We start from the raw sequence: 14,247 nt of genomic DNA, 5'->3' as shown, positions 1-14,247 counted from the left end.
ATTCATAAAATATAAAATTCGAAAACATGTAGAACAGTAAAATGAGATTGAATTTTTTGAGTCTTTTTTTCTGGATTGGCATTTTTAAAATTTATATTTGACCCAGTCAAATACTGAATATGAAGAGACTCCTTCACCACACGCACGCTCTTCTTGTATTTTCTTTTTTTGTCGTGACTTATTGTAGATTTCACGCAAATCGAAAACGCATTCGTCGCATTCTCTTCGACCAAACATATGATCTGCTGCTCTGTTACAGATTTTCGTGTGGCGAAGAACCATATCTCACAAGAATACCATGGGATCACCACCATCGCGCTATCAACAAAATGTTTACCCAGCACCCAGCCAGTTTTTTTTTTGAAGTTACTTATTGTAGATTTGCCGCAGATGGCATTAATTACTTGGCCGGAAAAGTGGGGAGCGTTGAGGGGTCTCGCCTGGTACAAAATTTAAGACAATAGGCCCGAGGGTGCCCAGTTGGGCGCGAACCTCGGCTCAGAGCATCGTCTGAAAGGAAGAATATTTGAAAGAATTAATCGACCCTAGTGGGTCGATAGCAATAAGCGCTGAATGAGGGAAATCGTCGACCACGCCGGCGGGGTCGGTATCAGGGTTCTGAAGTGTTTGGTGTCGCGAGCTGATTGGCCGCCTCTATGGCTCGAGTAATCGGGTCGTCGGGATCGTAAGCCAGGTGAGCTAGCATAGTGTTTATACACTATGGTTGGTTAAATAACCAACCATAGTGTATAAACACTATTACCATTTGGTAATTAGTAATTTGGTTCTGAAATGTAAAACAATTATGTAATATATTTATCTAACGGCCACCGTGGTCTAGTGGTTTGAGCGTTGGGCTTACGATTCGGAGGTCCCAAATTCAAATCCCGGAGGGGACACATCACAAAAATCACTTTGTGATCCCTAGTTTGGTTAGGACATTACAGGCTGATCACCTGATTGTCCGAAAGTAAGACGATCCTTGCTTCGGAAGGCACGTTAAGCCGTTGGTTCCGGTTATTACTTACTGATGTATGTACGTAGTCGTTACATGAGTCATGTCAGGGGCCTTTACGGCTCAATAGTAATCCTGACACGAGGGTTGATGAGGTTGGTAATCCACCTCACAACCCACACGATAGAACAAGAAGATATATTTATCTAAGTAAATACTTTTGATAACTTCCCCCATACACTTTTGTCCTTTCATTGTTGTATTCGTTTCTCGTGTGGTTTTTGAGACCAATAATATCGTCATTATATTAATAATAAAACATGGCCTATAGGCTTTATTGTTATTTGATTTTTGTATGCGACCTTATAGCATTAGTAAAACTTCAACTGTTAATAAAAATGATGTAAAAATAATAATATCATAATGTCCTAGAAAGACTTACATTGACCAAATTGGAGATGTCCTTGGAAAAGGTTTAGTACGATCTACTCTGAACCGGCGTGCGTGTATGAAGCGATTGATGAACGTGGAGGAAGCAAGAGAAGTGTGTCAGGATCGAAGCAAATTTAATTCTATAGTATCTGCTTACCCCGGTGGGAAATAGGCGTTAGTTTATGTATGTATGTATGTATAATATCATTTCATCTATTGAGCCGCCAAGGACCTCTGACATGGCTCATGTACCGACTACATGTTACTTAAGAAAATAGAAGCTGGGATAGACTGCTTAACGTGCCTTCCAAAGCACGAATCTTAATTTCGATCAATCAGGTGAACAGCTTGCAATGTCCTAACGAAACTGAGAATCACACAACCGGGATTCGAACCCGGGACCTCCAGATTGTGAACCCAATGCTCAGCCATTGGGCCACTGAGGTCTTTATTTTTGTAATAAAAAGCATGAATGAAATGTTTTGACAGATATTGAACAATACTGTATAATTGTGACATGATTATGTTATTGTAGGGGCAGTTGGCAAAAAACTACGTTTATATACGTATACACTTGTATACACATATCTACATACACGAGATACATTACTTCTGTATCTTCTGTGTTGGTTTGTGAGTCTGTATGTAAATCGATAAGGTTGGCCATACATACATAACATTAAAAATAAGGACAGTACGGTACTTGTTTATTATTATATTAACTCCTATCATAGCTATTTTATAACACAAATTTTAAACAGTCAAAAATCAGAATCATTTATTCAACGTAATAATCATGGATAAACTTGTTGAAGGTCAATGTATCATTTTTGAATTTACGTCATTTCGCAAGGTGTTATGGCTGAGGAGAAGAAATGACAAGAAACTGCAACAGCAACACATCTTTTAAATCAATGAGGGTATATACATTACAAGTTATTTAATAACTAGAGGAACACATTCAATACCAGACATTTTTATTATTTAGGTAATCATTAATCTTATAGTAATTAGAACTTATTAATGGCTATTAATCGATGTCCCATTCCTGGGAAAAGGTGTATCTTCTTTTCATCCATTCTTTCCTGTTCCCAGCTTGTTGAAACCATCCATAAACTGACCCACCTCGTCACGCCATCTTTTTCCTGGAGTTCCCTGCGTGGTTAGTAAAAAATCTTATCGGTAGTTATCGGCAGCTAATGTATAAGTTACTTAATATTTATTGACGTCAAACCTTGTCTCTTTTGCAAATAGTAACATACTTACCTAAAAATCAATGGTCATATTAAATTAGAAATTCGATTAAAAGTAATGTACTTATACGTAAATACCTATTCATACTTCTATTCACTAATTGTTCTTCAAGTGACGCATTAGAAGACTATTTGTTATAATAGTTATTTAAATATTAAAAATAAAACATCCGTATCCGCCCAAAACAAGATTGGTGCCAAAGCCCAAACCGAAACTTCTAAAACTTTTTTTTTTTTTCATTTTCTACTTACTTAGGTAACTAAATATAAATGCCAGTTTATGTTCAAACAAACAGTTTAATTTCCCTAATCAAACAAAGTAATTACTCCACTCGCCATCCTTCATTACTAATCATTACACAGATCTTTTTTTTTTTGACGTGACTTATTGTAGATTTGCCGCAGATGGCATTAATGCCATGCCAAGTAGTTAACTACTTGGCCGGACAAATCTGCCGATTCCGAAACTTCAATTATAGCACTGAAACCTGCCGAATCCAACAGTTCAGTCGGACACTAGATTTTTTCTTATTTCCCATCATCATCATCATCAGCCGTACGACGCCCACTGCTGGGCATAGGCCTCCCCCAAGGATTTCCACGACGATCGGTCCTCCGCTGCCCGCATCCAGTGGCTTCCCGCGACCTTCACCAGATCGTCCACCTTGTAGCGGGCCTACCCACTGAGCGTCGTCCGACACGTGGTCGCCATTCTAGAACCTTTCCGCCCCAGCGGCCATCGGTTCTCCTCGCTATGTGTCCTGCCCACTGCCACTTTAGCTTTGCAATTCTCCGAGCTATGTCGGTGACTTTAGTTCTCCTGCGGATCTCCTCATTTCTGATTCAATCGAGCAGGGAAATACCGAGCATAGCTCTCTCCATTGCCCGCTGAGCGACACCGAGCCTCCTCACGAGACCCATAGTAAGCGGCCTTACCTACCTACATATAGTACCTACTTACCTACATATATTTAATCTTAAGCATAAATTCAAATTCAAGTAAACGGACCCCGTGAGAAACTGAACAACACTAAGGAGATGATGATAAATTCACACCCATGTCGGGTCGGGTAGTAAGCATCATGGTATAAGAAAAGCTACCTACTCAATTTAGTCGGTTAATGCTACAAAATATTAACAATTCGATTTTCACGTATTTTGACTAATTCATTTATTCATGTATACTGTAATGTTGCAGTCGTACGACCCTCTAAATATAAAATACAATAATCTGTCAAAAAGGTGTAGGTACTTATGAAAAAAGGTTATGTTTTCGGTTTTTCGTTCGTTTCAGTTTTTATAAGCCGAAATACAACAATGCACCATCATCTACGATCGAACTTACAAACGTCACGCAAGTTACTTCAAAGATAGATAAGTACAATCATCATCATCAGCCGTACGACGCCCACTGCTGGGCATAGGCCTCCCCAAGGATCTCCACGTAATCACGTTATCTTTTTAACGGTCTTTTTTCCTTTATTCTTGCCTTCGAGTAAATAAAAATGAACAAAAAAAATACCGTTGAGTCGCCTTTCGCTATTTGTAACTATGAAGGGCTGTGACTTCTGACTAGTAATAGGTGTCCAGATGTGATCAGTTTAACAGAATGTATGTTATCGTAAACCTTTTGTAAGGACATCTCCAATTTGGTTAAAAGACGTCCTTCTAAGTCTTCCTCTACTGCCAACCTGCGCTTTAATACTGCTTTCCTAATCATATTTTCCTTTATCTGCTCTATGTTCCCAAATCAACTAAACTAGGGTAAGATAGCGCAAATTAGTACAGTTTCAGCATAGTTTCTGTGTTCGTTTTCCATGTTCCTATATAGAAAATATTTCATGTGTGCGTCATTTCTCTTTTGATGTAATGTAATTATGATGACTAATAATTATGATTTCGGTTACGGCGACTGCTTGAACTCCGACGTTCATGTGCTCGCATGTGGCTATATAGCCAATCTTATTGGAAAAGATCCTCGCACATAGCGCGCATGTGAGCACACCATTTCAATATGTATAATTGATCGCCATAGGCGGTCGGGCTTAATGTCATTGTAATGTATATGTATTATGTAATCACTGTCTGTGGTGCCCTAAATAATAAATGTTACTTTTTTCTTACTTTATTTAAAAAAAAAAACAATGATTATATGCCAGACTTTATTTAACACAAAGAAAATAAAGATGTATCCATTGAAAAACTATAAGAAAGATAAAAAAGTAAAAAGGAAACGATTGCTAGAAAAATTAGTTGCAAGTGGTGCAACGGTTGCGGCGGGTGCCAATCTTGACAACAAACTGTCTGCGGGTGAGGACGCAAGCCTTGCGGACTCCTGTCCATCCATATGGAGCATACGAAGAGGATCCTACTGAAGTTCCGGCAGAAGCGTTAGAACCGTATGGTCCGCTCGAGGCGGCAGCACCAGCGGCGGCAGTGGCAGCTCCTGGTATTTGTGGTCCGTATGGTACCTGCAGTCCATTGTTTGATCCTTGTGGTCCATTGCTAGGTCCTTGTGGTCTATTGCTTGGCCCTTGTGGTCCATTATTTGGTCCTTGTGGTCCATTATTTGACCAATTTTGTCCAAGTGGGCCGTTAGGTCCTAGTGGTCCATTTGGTCCTAGAGGTCCATTTGGTCCGAGTGGACCATTTTGTTCGTATGGTCCATTGTTTTGTCCGTTATTTGGTCCACTTGTTGAACTTGCTGAAGCAGCGGCTGAAGCAACAGATGCTCCTGGTCCTTGTGGCCCGTATGGTCCCTGAAGTCCATTGTTTGGTCCTTGTGGTCCAAAGCTTGGTCCTTGTGGTCCCTTGCTTTGTCTATTTGGTCCATTTTGTCCAAGTGGGCCGTTAGGTCCTAGTGGTCCATTTGGTCCTAGAGGTCCATTTGGACCGAGTGGACCATTTGGTCCGAGCGGACCATTTTGTTCGTATGGTCCATTGTTTTGTCCGTTATTTGGTCCACTTGTTGAACTTGCTGAAGCAGTGGCTGAAGCAGCAGATGCTCCTGGTCCTTGTTGTCCGTATGGTCCTTGTAGTCCATTGTTTGATCCTTGTGGTCCATTATTTGACCCATTTTGTCCAAGTGGGCCGTTGGGTCCAAGTGGTCCATTTGGTCCTAGAGGACCGATTGGTCCGTATGGTCCACTAGCTCCATTATTTGGTCCTTGTGGTCCATTGCTTAGTCCATTTGGTCCATTTTGTCCAAGTGGGCCGTTGGGTCCTAGTGGTCCATTTGGTCCTAAAGGTGCATTTGGCCCGATTGAACCGCGGGGTCCATACGGTACACTTGGTCCATTGTTTTGTCCGTTATTTGGTGCATATGACCCACTTGAAGCATAAGCATTTGCTTTGGCTATTTCGGGTCTTTCTATAACAATGATTTCTCCACCGCTTGTAGCAGTAACACTTGCAGAAGCTGAAGATCCTGGTGCTTCTGGTCCGTATGGACCTACTTGCCTATTGTTTAATCCTTGTGGTCCATTGTTTGGCCCATTTTGTCCAAGTGGGCCGTTATGTCCTAGTGGTCCATTTGGTCCGAGAGGACCGTTTGGTCCTAGTGGTCCATAGCTTTGTCCATTTGGTCCATTTTGTCCAAGTGGGCCGTTAGGTCCTAGTGGTCCATTTGGTCCGAGTGGACCATTTTGTTCGTATGGTCCATTGTTTTGTCCGTTATTTGGTCCACTTGTTGAACTTGCTGAAGCAGCGGCTGAAGCAACAGATGCTCCTGGTCCTTGTGGTCCGTATGGTCCCTGAAGTCCATTGTTTGGTCCTTGTGGTCCATTGCTTGGCCCTTGTGGTCCATTGTTTGGTCCATTTTGTCCAAGTGGGCCGTTAGGTCCTAGTGGTCCATTTGGTCCTAGTGGTCCATTTGGTCCGAGAGGACCGTTTGGTCCGAGTGGACCATTTTGTTCGTATGGTCCATTGTTTTGTCCGTTATTTGGTCCACTTGTTGACCTTGCTGAAGCAGCGGCTGAAGCAGCAGATGCTCCTGGTCCTTGTGGTCCGTATGGTCCCTGAAGTCCATTGTTTGGTCCTTGTGGTCCATAGCTTAGTCCTTGTGGTCCATTGCTTTGTCCATTTGGTCCATTTTGTCCAACTGGGCCGTTAGGTCCTAGTGGTCCATTTGGTCCTAGTGGTCCATTTGGTCCGAGAGGACCGTTTGGTCCGAGTGGACCATTTTGTTCGTATGGTCCATTGGTTTGTCTGTTATTTGGTCCACTTGTTGAACTTGCTGAAGCAGCGGCTGAAGCAACAGATGCTCCTGGTCCTTGTGGTCCGTATGGTCCCTGAAGTCCATTGTTTGGTCCTTGTGGTCCATTGCTTGGCCCTTGTGGTCCATTGTTTGGTCCATTTTGTCCAAGTGGGCCGTTAGGTCCTAGTGGTCCATTTGGTCCTAGTGGTCCATTTGGTCCGAGAGGACCGTTTGGTCCGAGTGGACCATTTTGTTCGTATGGTCCATTGTTTTGTCCGTTATTTGATCCACTTATTGAACTTGCTGAAGCAGCGGCTGAAGCAGCAGATGCTCCTGGTCCTTGTGGTCCGTATGGTCCCTGAAGTCCATTGTTTGGTCCTTGTGGTCCATAGCTTGGTCCTTGTGGTCCATTGCTTTGTCCATTTGGTCCATTTTGTCCAAGTGGGCCGTTAGGTCCTAGTGGTCCATTTGGTCCTAGTGGTCCATTTGGTCCGAGTGGACCGTTTGGTCCGAGTGGACCATTTTGTTTGTATGGTCCATTGTTTTGTCCGTTATTTGGTCCACTTGTTGAACTTGCTGAAGCAGCGGCTGAAGCAGCAGATGCTCCTGGTCTTTGTGGTCCGTCTGGTCCCTGAAGTCCATTGTTTGGTCCTTGTGGTCCATAGCTTGGTCTTTGTGGTCCATTGCTTTGTCCATTTGGTCCATTTTGTCCAAGTGGGCCGTTAGGTCCTAGTGGTCCATTTGGTCCTAGTGGTCCATTTGGTCCGAGAGGACCGTTTGGTCCGAGTGGACCATTTTGTTCGTATGGTCCATTGTTTTGTCCGTTATTTGGTCCACTTGTTGAACTTGCTGAAGCAGCGGCTGAAGCAACAGATGCTCCTGGTCCTTGTGGTCCGTATGGTCCCTGAAGTCCATTGTTTGGTCCTTGTGGTCCATTGCTTGGCCCTTGTGGTCCATTGTTTGGTCCATTTTGTCCAAGTGGGCCGTTAGGTCCTAGTGGTCCATTTGGTCCTAGTGGTCCATTTGGTCCGAGAGGACCGTTTGGTCCGAGTGGACCATTTTGTTCGTATGGTCCATAGTTTTGTCCGTTATTTGGTCCACTTGTTGAACTTGCTGAAGCAGCGGCTGAAGCAGCAGATGCTCCTGGTCCTTGTGGTCCGTATGGTCCCTGAAGTCCATTGTTTGGTCCTTGTGGTCCATTGCTTGGCCCTTGTGGTCCATTGTTTGGTCCATTTTGTCCAAGTGGGCCGTTAGGTCCTAGTGGTCCATGTGGTCCTAGTGGTCCATTTGGTCCGAGAGGACCGTTTGGTCCGAGTGGACCATTTTGTTCGTATGGTCCATTGTTTTGTCCGTTATTTGGTCCACTTGTTGAACTTGCTGAAGCAGCGGCTGAAGCAGCAGATGCTCCTGGTCCTTGTGGTCCGTATGGTCCCTGAAGTCCATTGTTTGGTCCTTGTGGTCCATAGCTTGGTCCTTGTAATCCATTGCTTTGTCCATTTTGTCCAAGTGGGCCGTTAGGTCCTAGTGGTCCATTTGGTCCTAGTAGTCCATTTGGTCCGAGTGGACCGTTTGGTCCGAGTGGACCATTTTGTTTGTATGGTCCATTGTTTTGTCCGTTATTTGGTGCATATGACCCACTTGAAGCATAAGCATTTGCTTTGGCTATTTCGGGTCTTTCTATAACAATGATTTCTCCACCGCTTGTAGCAGTAACACTTGCAGAAGCTGAAGATCCTGGTGCTTCTGGTCCGTATGGACCTACTTGCCTATTGTTTAATCCTTGTGGTCCATTGTTTGGCCCATTTTGTCCAAGTGGGCCGTTATGTCCTAGTGGTCCATTTGGTCCGAGAGGACCGTTTGGTCCTAGTGGTCCATAGCTTTGTCCATTTGGTCCATTTTGTCCAAGTGGGCCGTTAGGTCCTAGTGGTCCATTTGGTCCGAGTGGACCATTTTGTTCGTATGGTCCATTGTTTTGTCCGTTATTTGGTCCACTTGTTGAACTTGCTGAAGCAGCGGCTGAAGCAACAGATGCTCCTGGTCCTTGTGGTCCGTATGGTCCCTGAAGTCCATTGTTTGGTCCTTGTGGTCCATTGCTTGGCCCTTGTGGTCCATTGTTTGGTCCATTTTGTCCAAGTGGGCCGTTAGGTCCTAGTGGTCCATTTGGTCCTAGTGGTCCATTTGGTCCGAGAGGACCGTTTGGTCCGAGTGGACCATTTTGTTCGTATGGTCCATTGTTTTGTCCGTTATTTGGTCCACTTGTTGACCTTGCTGAAGCAGCGGCTGAAGCAGCAGATGCTCCTGGTCCTTGTGGTCCAAATGGTCCCTGAAGTCCATTGTTTGGTCCTTGTGGTCCATAGCTTAGTCCTTGTGGTCCATTGCTTTGTCCATTTGGTCCATTTTGTCCAACTGGGCCGTTAGGTCCTAGTGGTCCATTTGGTCCTAGTGGTCCATTTGGTCCGAGAGGACCGTTTGGTCCGAGTGGACCATTTTGTTCGTATGGTCCATTGGTTTGTCTGTTATTTGGTCCACTTGTTGAACTTGCTGAAGCAGCGGCTGAAGCAACAGATGCTCCTGGTCCTTGTGGTCCGTATGGTCCCTGAAGTCCATTGTTTGGTCCTTGTGGTCCATTGCTTGGCCCTTGTGGTCCATTGTTTGGTCCATTTTGTCCAAGTGGGCCGTTAGGTCCTAGTGGTCCATTTGGTCCTAGTGGTCCATTTGGTCCGAGAGGACCGTTTGGTCCGAGTGGACCATTTTGTTCGTATGGTCCATTGTTTTGTCCGTTATTTGGTCCACTTATTGAACTTGCTGAAGCAGCGGCTGAAGCAGCAGATGCTCCTGGTCCTTGTGGTCCGTATGGTCCCTGAAGTCCATTGTTTGGTCCTTGTGGTCCATAGCTTGGTCCTTGTGGTCCATTGCTTTGTCCATTTGGTCCATTTTGTCCAAGTGGGCCGTTAGGTCCTAGTGGTCCATTTGGTCCTAGTGGTCCATTTGGTCCGAGTGGACCGTTTGGTCCGAGTGGACCATTTTGTTTGTATGGTCCATTGTTTTGTCCGTTATTTGGTCCACTTGTTGAACTTGCTGAAGCAGCGGCTGAAGCAGCAGATGCTCCTGGTCTTTGTGGTCCGTCTGGTCCCTGAAGTCCATTGTTTGGTCCTTGTGGTCCATAGCTTGGTCTTTGTGGTCCATTGCTTTGTCCATTTGGTCCATTTTGTCCAAGTGGGCCGTTAGGTCCTAGTGGTCCATTTGGTCCTAGTGGTCCATTTGGTCCGAGAGGACCGTTTGGTCCGAGTGGACCATTTTGTTCGTATGGTCCATTGTTTTGTCCGTTATTTGGTCCACTTGTTGAACTTGCTGAAGCAGCGGCTGAAGCAACAGATGCTCCTGGTCCTTGTGGTCCGTATGGTCCCTGAAGTCCATTGTTTGGTCCTTGTGGTCCATTGCTTGGCCCTTGTGGTCCATTGTTTGGTCCATTTTGTCCAAGTGGGCCGTTAGGTCCTAGTGGTCCATTTGGTCCTAGTGGTCCATTTGGTCCGAGAGGACCGTTTGGTCCGAGTGGACCATTTTGTTCGTATGGTCCATTGTTTTGTCCGTTATTTGGTCCACTTGTTGAACTTGCTGAAGCAGCGGCTGAAGCAGCAGATGCTCCTGGTCCTTGTGGTCCGTATGGTCCCTGAAGTCCATTGTTTGGTCCTTGTGGTCCATTGCTTGGCCCTTGTGGTCCATTGTTTGGTCCATTTTGTCCAAGTGGGCCGTTAGGTCCTAGTGGTCCATGTGGTCCTAGTGGTCCATTTGGTCCGAGAGGACCGTTTGGTCCGAGTGGACCATTTTGTTCGTATGGTCCATTGTTTTGTCCGTTATTTGGTCCACTTGTTGAACTTGCTGAAGCAGCGGCTGAAGCAGCAGATGCTCCTGGTCCTTGTGGTCCGTATGGTCCCTGAAGTCCATTGTTTGGTCCTTGTGGTCCATAGCTTGGTCCTTGTAATCCATTGCTTTGTCCATTTGGTCCATTTTGTCCAAGTGGGCCGTTAGGTCCTAGTGGTCCATTTGGTCCTAGTGGTCCATTTGGTCCGAGTGGACCGTTTGGTCCGAGTGGACCATTTTGTTTGTATGGTCCATTGTTTTGTCCGTTATTTGGTCCACTTGTTGAACTTGCTGAAGCAGCGGCTGAAGCAGCAGATGCTCCTGGTCCTTGTGGTCCGTATGGTCCCTGAAGTCCATTGTTTGGTCCTTGTGGTCCATAGCTTGGTCTTTGTGGTCCAATGCTTTGTCCATTTGGTCCATTTTGTCCAAGTGGGCCGTTAGGTCCTAGTGGTCCATTTGGTCCTAGTGGTCCATTTGGTCCGAGAGGACCGTTTGGTCCGAGTGGACCATTTTGTTCGTATGGTCCATTGTTTTGTCCGTTATTTGGTGCGTATGACCCACTTGAAGCATAAGCGTTTGCTTTGGCTATTTCGGGTCTTTCTATAACAATGATTTCTTCACCGCTTGTAGCAGTAACACTTGCAGAAGCTGAAGATCCTGGTGCTTCTGGTCCGTATGGACCTACTTGCCTATTGTTTAATCCTTGTGGTCCATTGTTTGGCCCATTTTGTCCGAGTGGGCCGTTAGGTCCTAGTGGTCCATTTGGTCCAAGAGGACCGTTTGGTCCGAGTGGACCATTTTGTTCATATGGTCCATTATTTGGTCCACTTGTTGAACTTGCTGAAGCAGCGGCTGAAGCAGCAGATGCTCCTGGTCCTTGTGGTCCGTATGGTCCCTGAAGTCCATTGTTTGGTCCTTGTGGTCCATTGCTTGGCCCTTGTGGTCCATTGTTTGGTCCATTTTGTCCAAGTGGGCCGTTAGGTCCTAGTGGTCCATAGCTTGGTCCTTGTGGTCCATTGCTTTGTCCATTTGGTCCATTTTGTCCAAGTGGGCCGTTAGGTCCTAGTGGTCCATGTGGTCCTAGTGGTCCATTTGGTCCGAGAGGACCGTTTGGTCCGAGTGGACCATTTTGTACGTATGGTCCATTGTTTTGTCCGTTATTTGGTCCACTTGTTGAACTTGCTGAAGCAGCGGCTGAAGCAGCAGATGCTCCTGGTCCTTTCGGTCCGTATGGTCCCTGAAGTCCATTGTTTGGTCCTTGTGGTCCATAGCTTGGTCCTTGTGGTCCATTGCTTTGTCCATTTGGTCCATTTTGTCCAAGTGGGCCGTTAGGTCCTAGTGGTCCATTTGGTCCTAGTGGTCCATTTGGTCCGAGAGGACCGTTTGGTCCGAGTGGACCATTTTGTTCGTATGGTCCATTGTTTTGTCCGTTATTTGGTCCACTTGTTGAACTTGCTGAAGCAGCGGCTGAAGCAACAGATGCTCCTGGTCCTTGTGGTCCGTATGGTCCCTGAAGTCCATTGTTTGGTCCTTGTGGTCCATTGCTTGGCCCTTGTGGTCCATTGTTTGGTCCATTTTGTCCAAGTGGGCCGTTAGGTCCTAGTGGTCCATTTGGTCCTAGTGGTCCATTTGGTCCGAGAGGACCGTTTGGTCCGAGTGGACCATTTTGTACGTATGGTCCATTGTTTTGTCCGTTATTTGGTCCACTTGTTGAACTTGCTGAAGCAGCGGCTGAAGCAGCAGATGCTCCTGGTCCTTTCGGTCCGTATGGTCCCTGAAGTCCATTGTTTGGTCCTTGTGGTCCATTGCTTGGCCCTTGTGGTCCATTACTTGGTCCATTTTGTCCAAGTGGGCCGTTAGGTCCTAGTGGTCCATTTGGTCCAAGAGGTCCATTTGGTCCGAGTGGACCATTTGGTCCGAGGGGACCATTTTGTTCGTATGGTCCATTGTTTTGTCCGTTATTTGGTCCACTTGTTGAACTTGCTGAAGCAGCGGCTGAAGCAACAGATGCTCCTGGTCCTTGTGGTCCGTATGGTCCCTGAAGTCCATTGTTTGGTCCTTGTGGTCCATAGCTTGGTCCTTGTGGTCCATTGCTTTGTCCATTTGGTCCATTTTGTCCAAGTGGGCCGTTAGGTCCTAGTGGTCCATTTGGTCCTAGTGGTCCATTTGGTCCGAGAGGACCGTTTGGTCCGAGTGGACCATTTTGTTCGTATGGTTCATTGTTTTGTCCGTTATTTGGTCTACTTGTTGAACTTGCTGAAGCAGCGGCTGAAGCAACAGATGCTCCTGGTCCTTGTGGTCCGTATGGTCCCTGAAGTCCATTGTTTGGTCCTTGTGGTCCATTGCTTGGCCCTTGTGGTCCATTGTTTGGTCCATTTTGTCCAAGTGGGCCGTTAGGTCCTAGTGGTCCATTTGGTCCTAGTGGTCCATTTGGTCCGAGAGGACCGTTTGGTCCGAGTGGACCATTTTGTTCGTATGGTCCATTGTTTTGTCCGTTATTGGGTCCACTTGTTGAACTTGCTGAAGCAGTGGCTGAAGCAGCAGATGCTCCTGGTCCTTGTGGTCCGTATGGTCCCTGAAGTCCATTGTTTGGTCCTTGTGGTCCATAGCTTGGTCCTTGTGGTCCATTGCTTTGTCCATTTGGTCCATTTTGTCCAAGTGGGCCGTTAGGTCCTAGTGGTCCATTTGGTCCTAGTGGTCCATTTGGTCCGAGAGGACCGTTTGGTCCGAGTGGACCATTTTGTTCGTATGGTCCATTGTTTTGTCCGTTATTTGGTGCGTATGACCCACTTGAAGCATAAGCGTTTGCTTTGGCTATTTCGGGTCTTTCTATAACAATGATTTCTTCACCGCTTGTAGCAGTAACACTTGCAGAAGCTGAGGATCCTGGTGCTTCTGGTCCGTATGGACCTACTTGCCTATTGTTTAATCCTTGTGGTCCATTGTTTGGCCCATTTTGTCCAAGTGGGCCGTTAGGTCCTAGTGGTCCATTTGGTCCGAGTGGACCATTTTGTTCGTATGGTCCATTGTTTTGTCCGTAATTTGGTCCACTTGTTGAACTTGCTGAAGCAGCGGCTGAAGCAGCAGATGCTCCTGGTCCTTGTGGTCCGTATGGTCCCTGAAGTCCATTGTTTGGTCCTTGTGGTCCATTGCTTGGCCCTTGTGGTCCATTGTTTGGTCCATTTTGTCCAAGTGGGCCGTTAGGTCCTAGTGGTCCATTTGGTCCTAGTGGTCCATTTGGTCCGAGAGGACCGTTTGGTCCGAGTGGACCATTTTGTACGTATGGTCCATTGTTTTGTCCGTTATTTGGTCCACTTGTTGAACTTGCTGAAGCAGCGGCTGAAGCAACAGATGCTCCTGGTCCTTGTGGTCCGTATGGTCCCTGAAGTCCATTGTTTGGTCCTTGTGGTCCATTGCTTGGCCCTTGTGGTCCATTGTTTGGTCCATTTTGTCCAAGTGGGCCGTTAGGTCCTAGTGGTCCATTTGGTCCTAGTGGTCCATTTGGTCCGAGTGGACCGTTTGGTCCGAGTGGACCATTTTGTTTGTATGGT

The 14,247-nt window shown here is 46.0% G+C and overlaps 1 protein-coding gene and 2 long non-coding RNA genes across 3 annotated transcripts; 2 read left to right on the top strand and 1 right to left on the bottom strand.

Moving 5' to 3' along the window:
* Positions 1–4,788: 4,788 nt before the first annotated feature.
* LOC126375088 (collagen alpha-2(I) chain-like) lies at positions 4,789–9,496 on the bottom strand. The gene is made up of 3 exons (XM_050021930.1): positions 9,320–9,496; positions 9,100–9,158; positions 4,789–6,333 (listed from the first exon to the last, which is right to left on the bottom strand). Exons 1-3 carry the CDS (start codon positions 9,494–9,496, stop codon positions 4,890–4,892), a joined length of 1,680 nt encoding a protein of 559 aa, XP_049877887.1. The 3' UTR covers positions 4,789–4,889.
* Positions 6,341–7,819, top strand: LOC126375113 (uncharacterized). Its single transcript, XR_007567533.1, has 3 exons — positions 6,341–6,751; positions 7,016–7,288; positions 7,562–7,819. It is a non-coding gene; the product is annotated as an uncharacterized LOC126375113 (long non-coding RNA).
* A 2,198-nt stretch (positions 9,497–11,694) lies between the features above and the next one.
* LOC126375112 (uncharacterized) lies at positions 11,695–14,158 on the top strand. Its single transcript, XR_007567532.1, has 3 exons — positions 11,695–11,755; positions 13,094–13,672; positions 13,901–14,158. It is a non-coding gene; the product is annotated as an uncharacterized LOC126375112 (long non-coding RNA).
* Positions 14,159–14,247: the final 89 nt, after the last annotated feature.

The sequence above is a fragment of the Pectinophora gossypiella genome, chromosome 18 (assembly GCF_024362695.1).
Source record: "Pectinophora gossypiella chromosome 18, ilPecGoss1.1, whole genome shotgun sequence".
NCBI lineage: Eukaryota > Metazoa > Arthropoda > Insecta > Lepidoptera > Gelechiidae > Pectinophora > Pectinophora gossypiella.
This window is presented reverse-complemented; position numbering and strand designations above follow the sequence as displayed.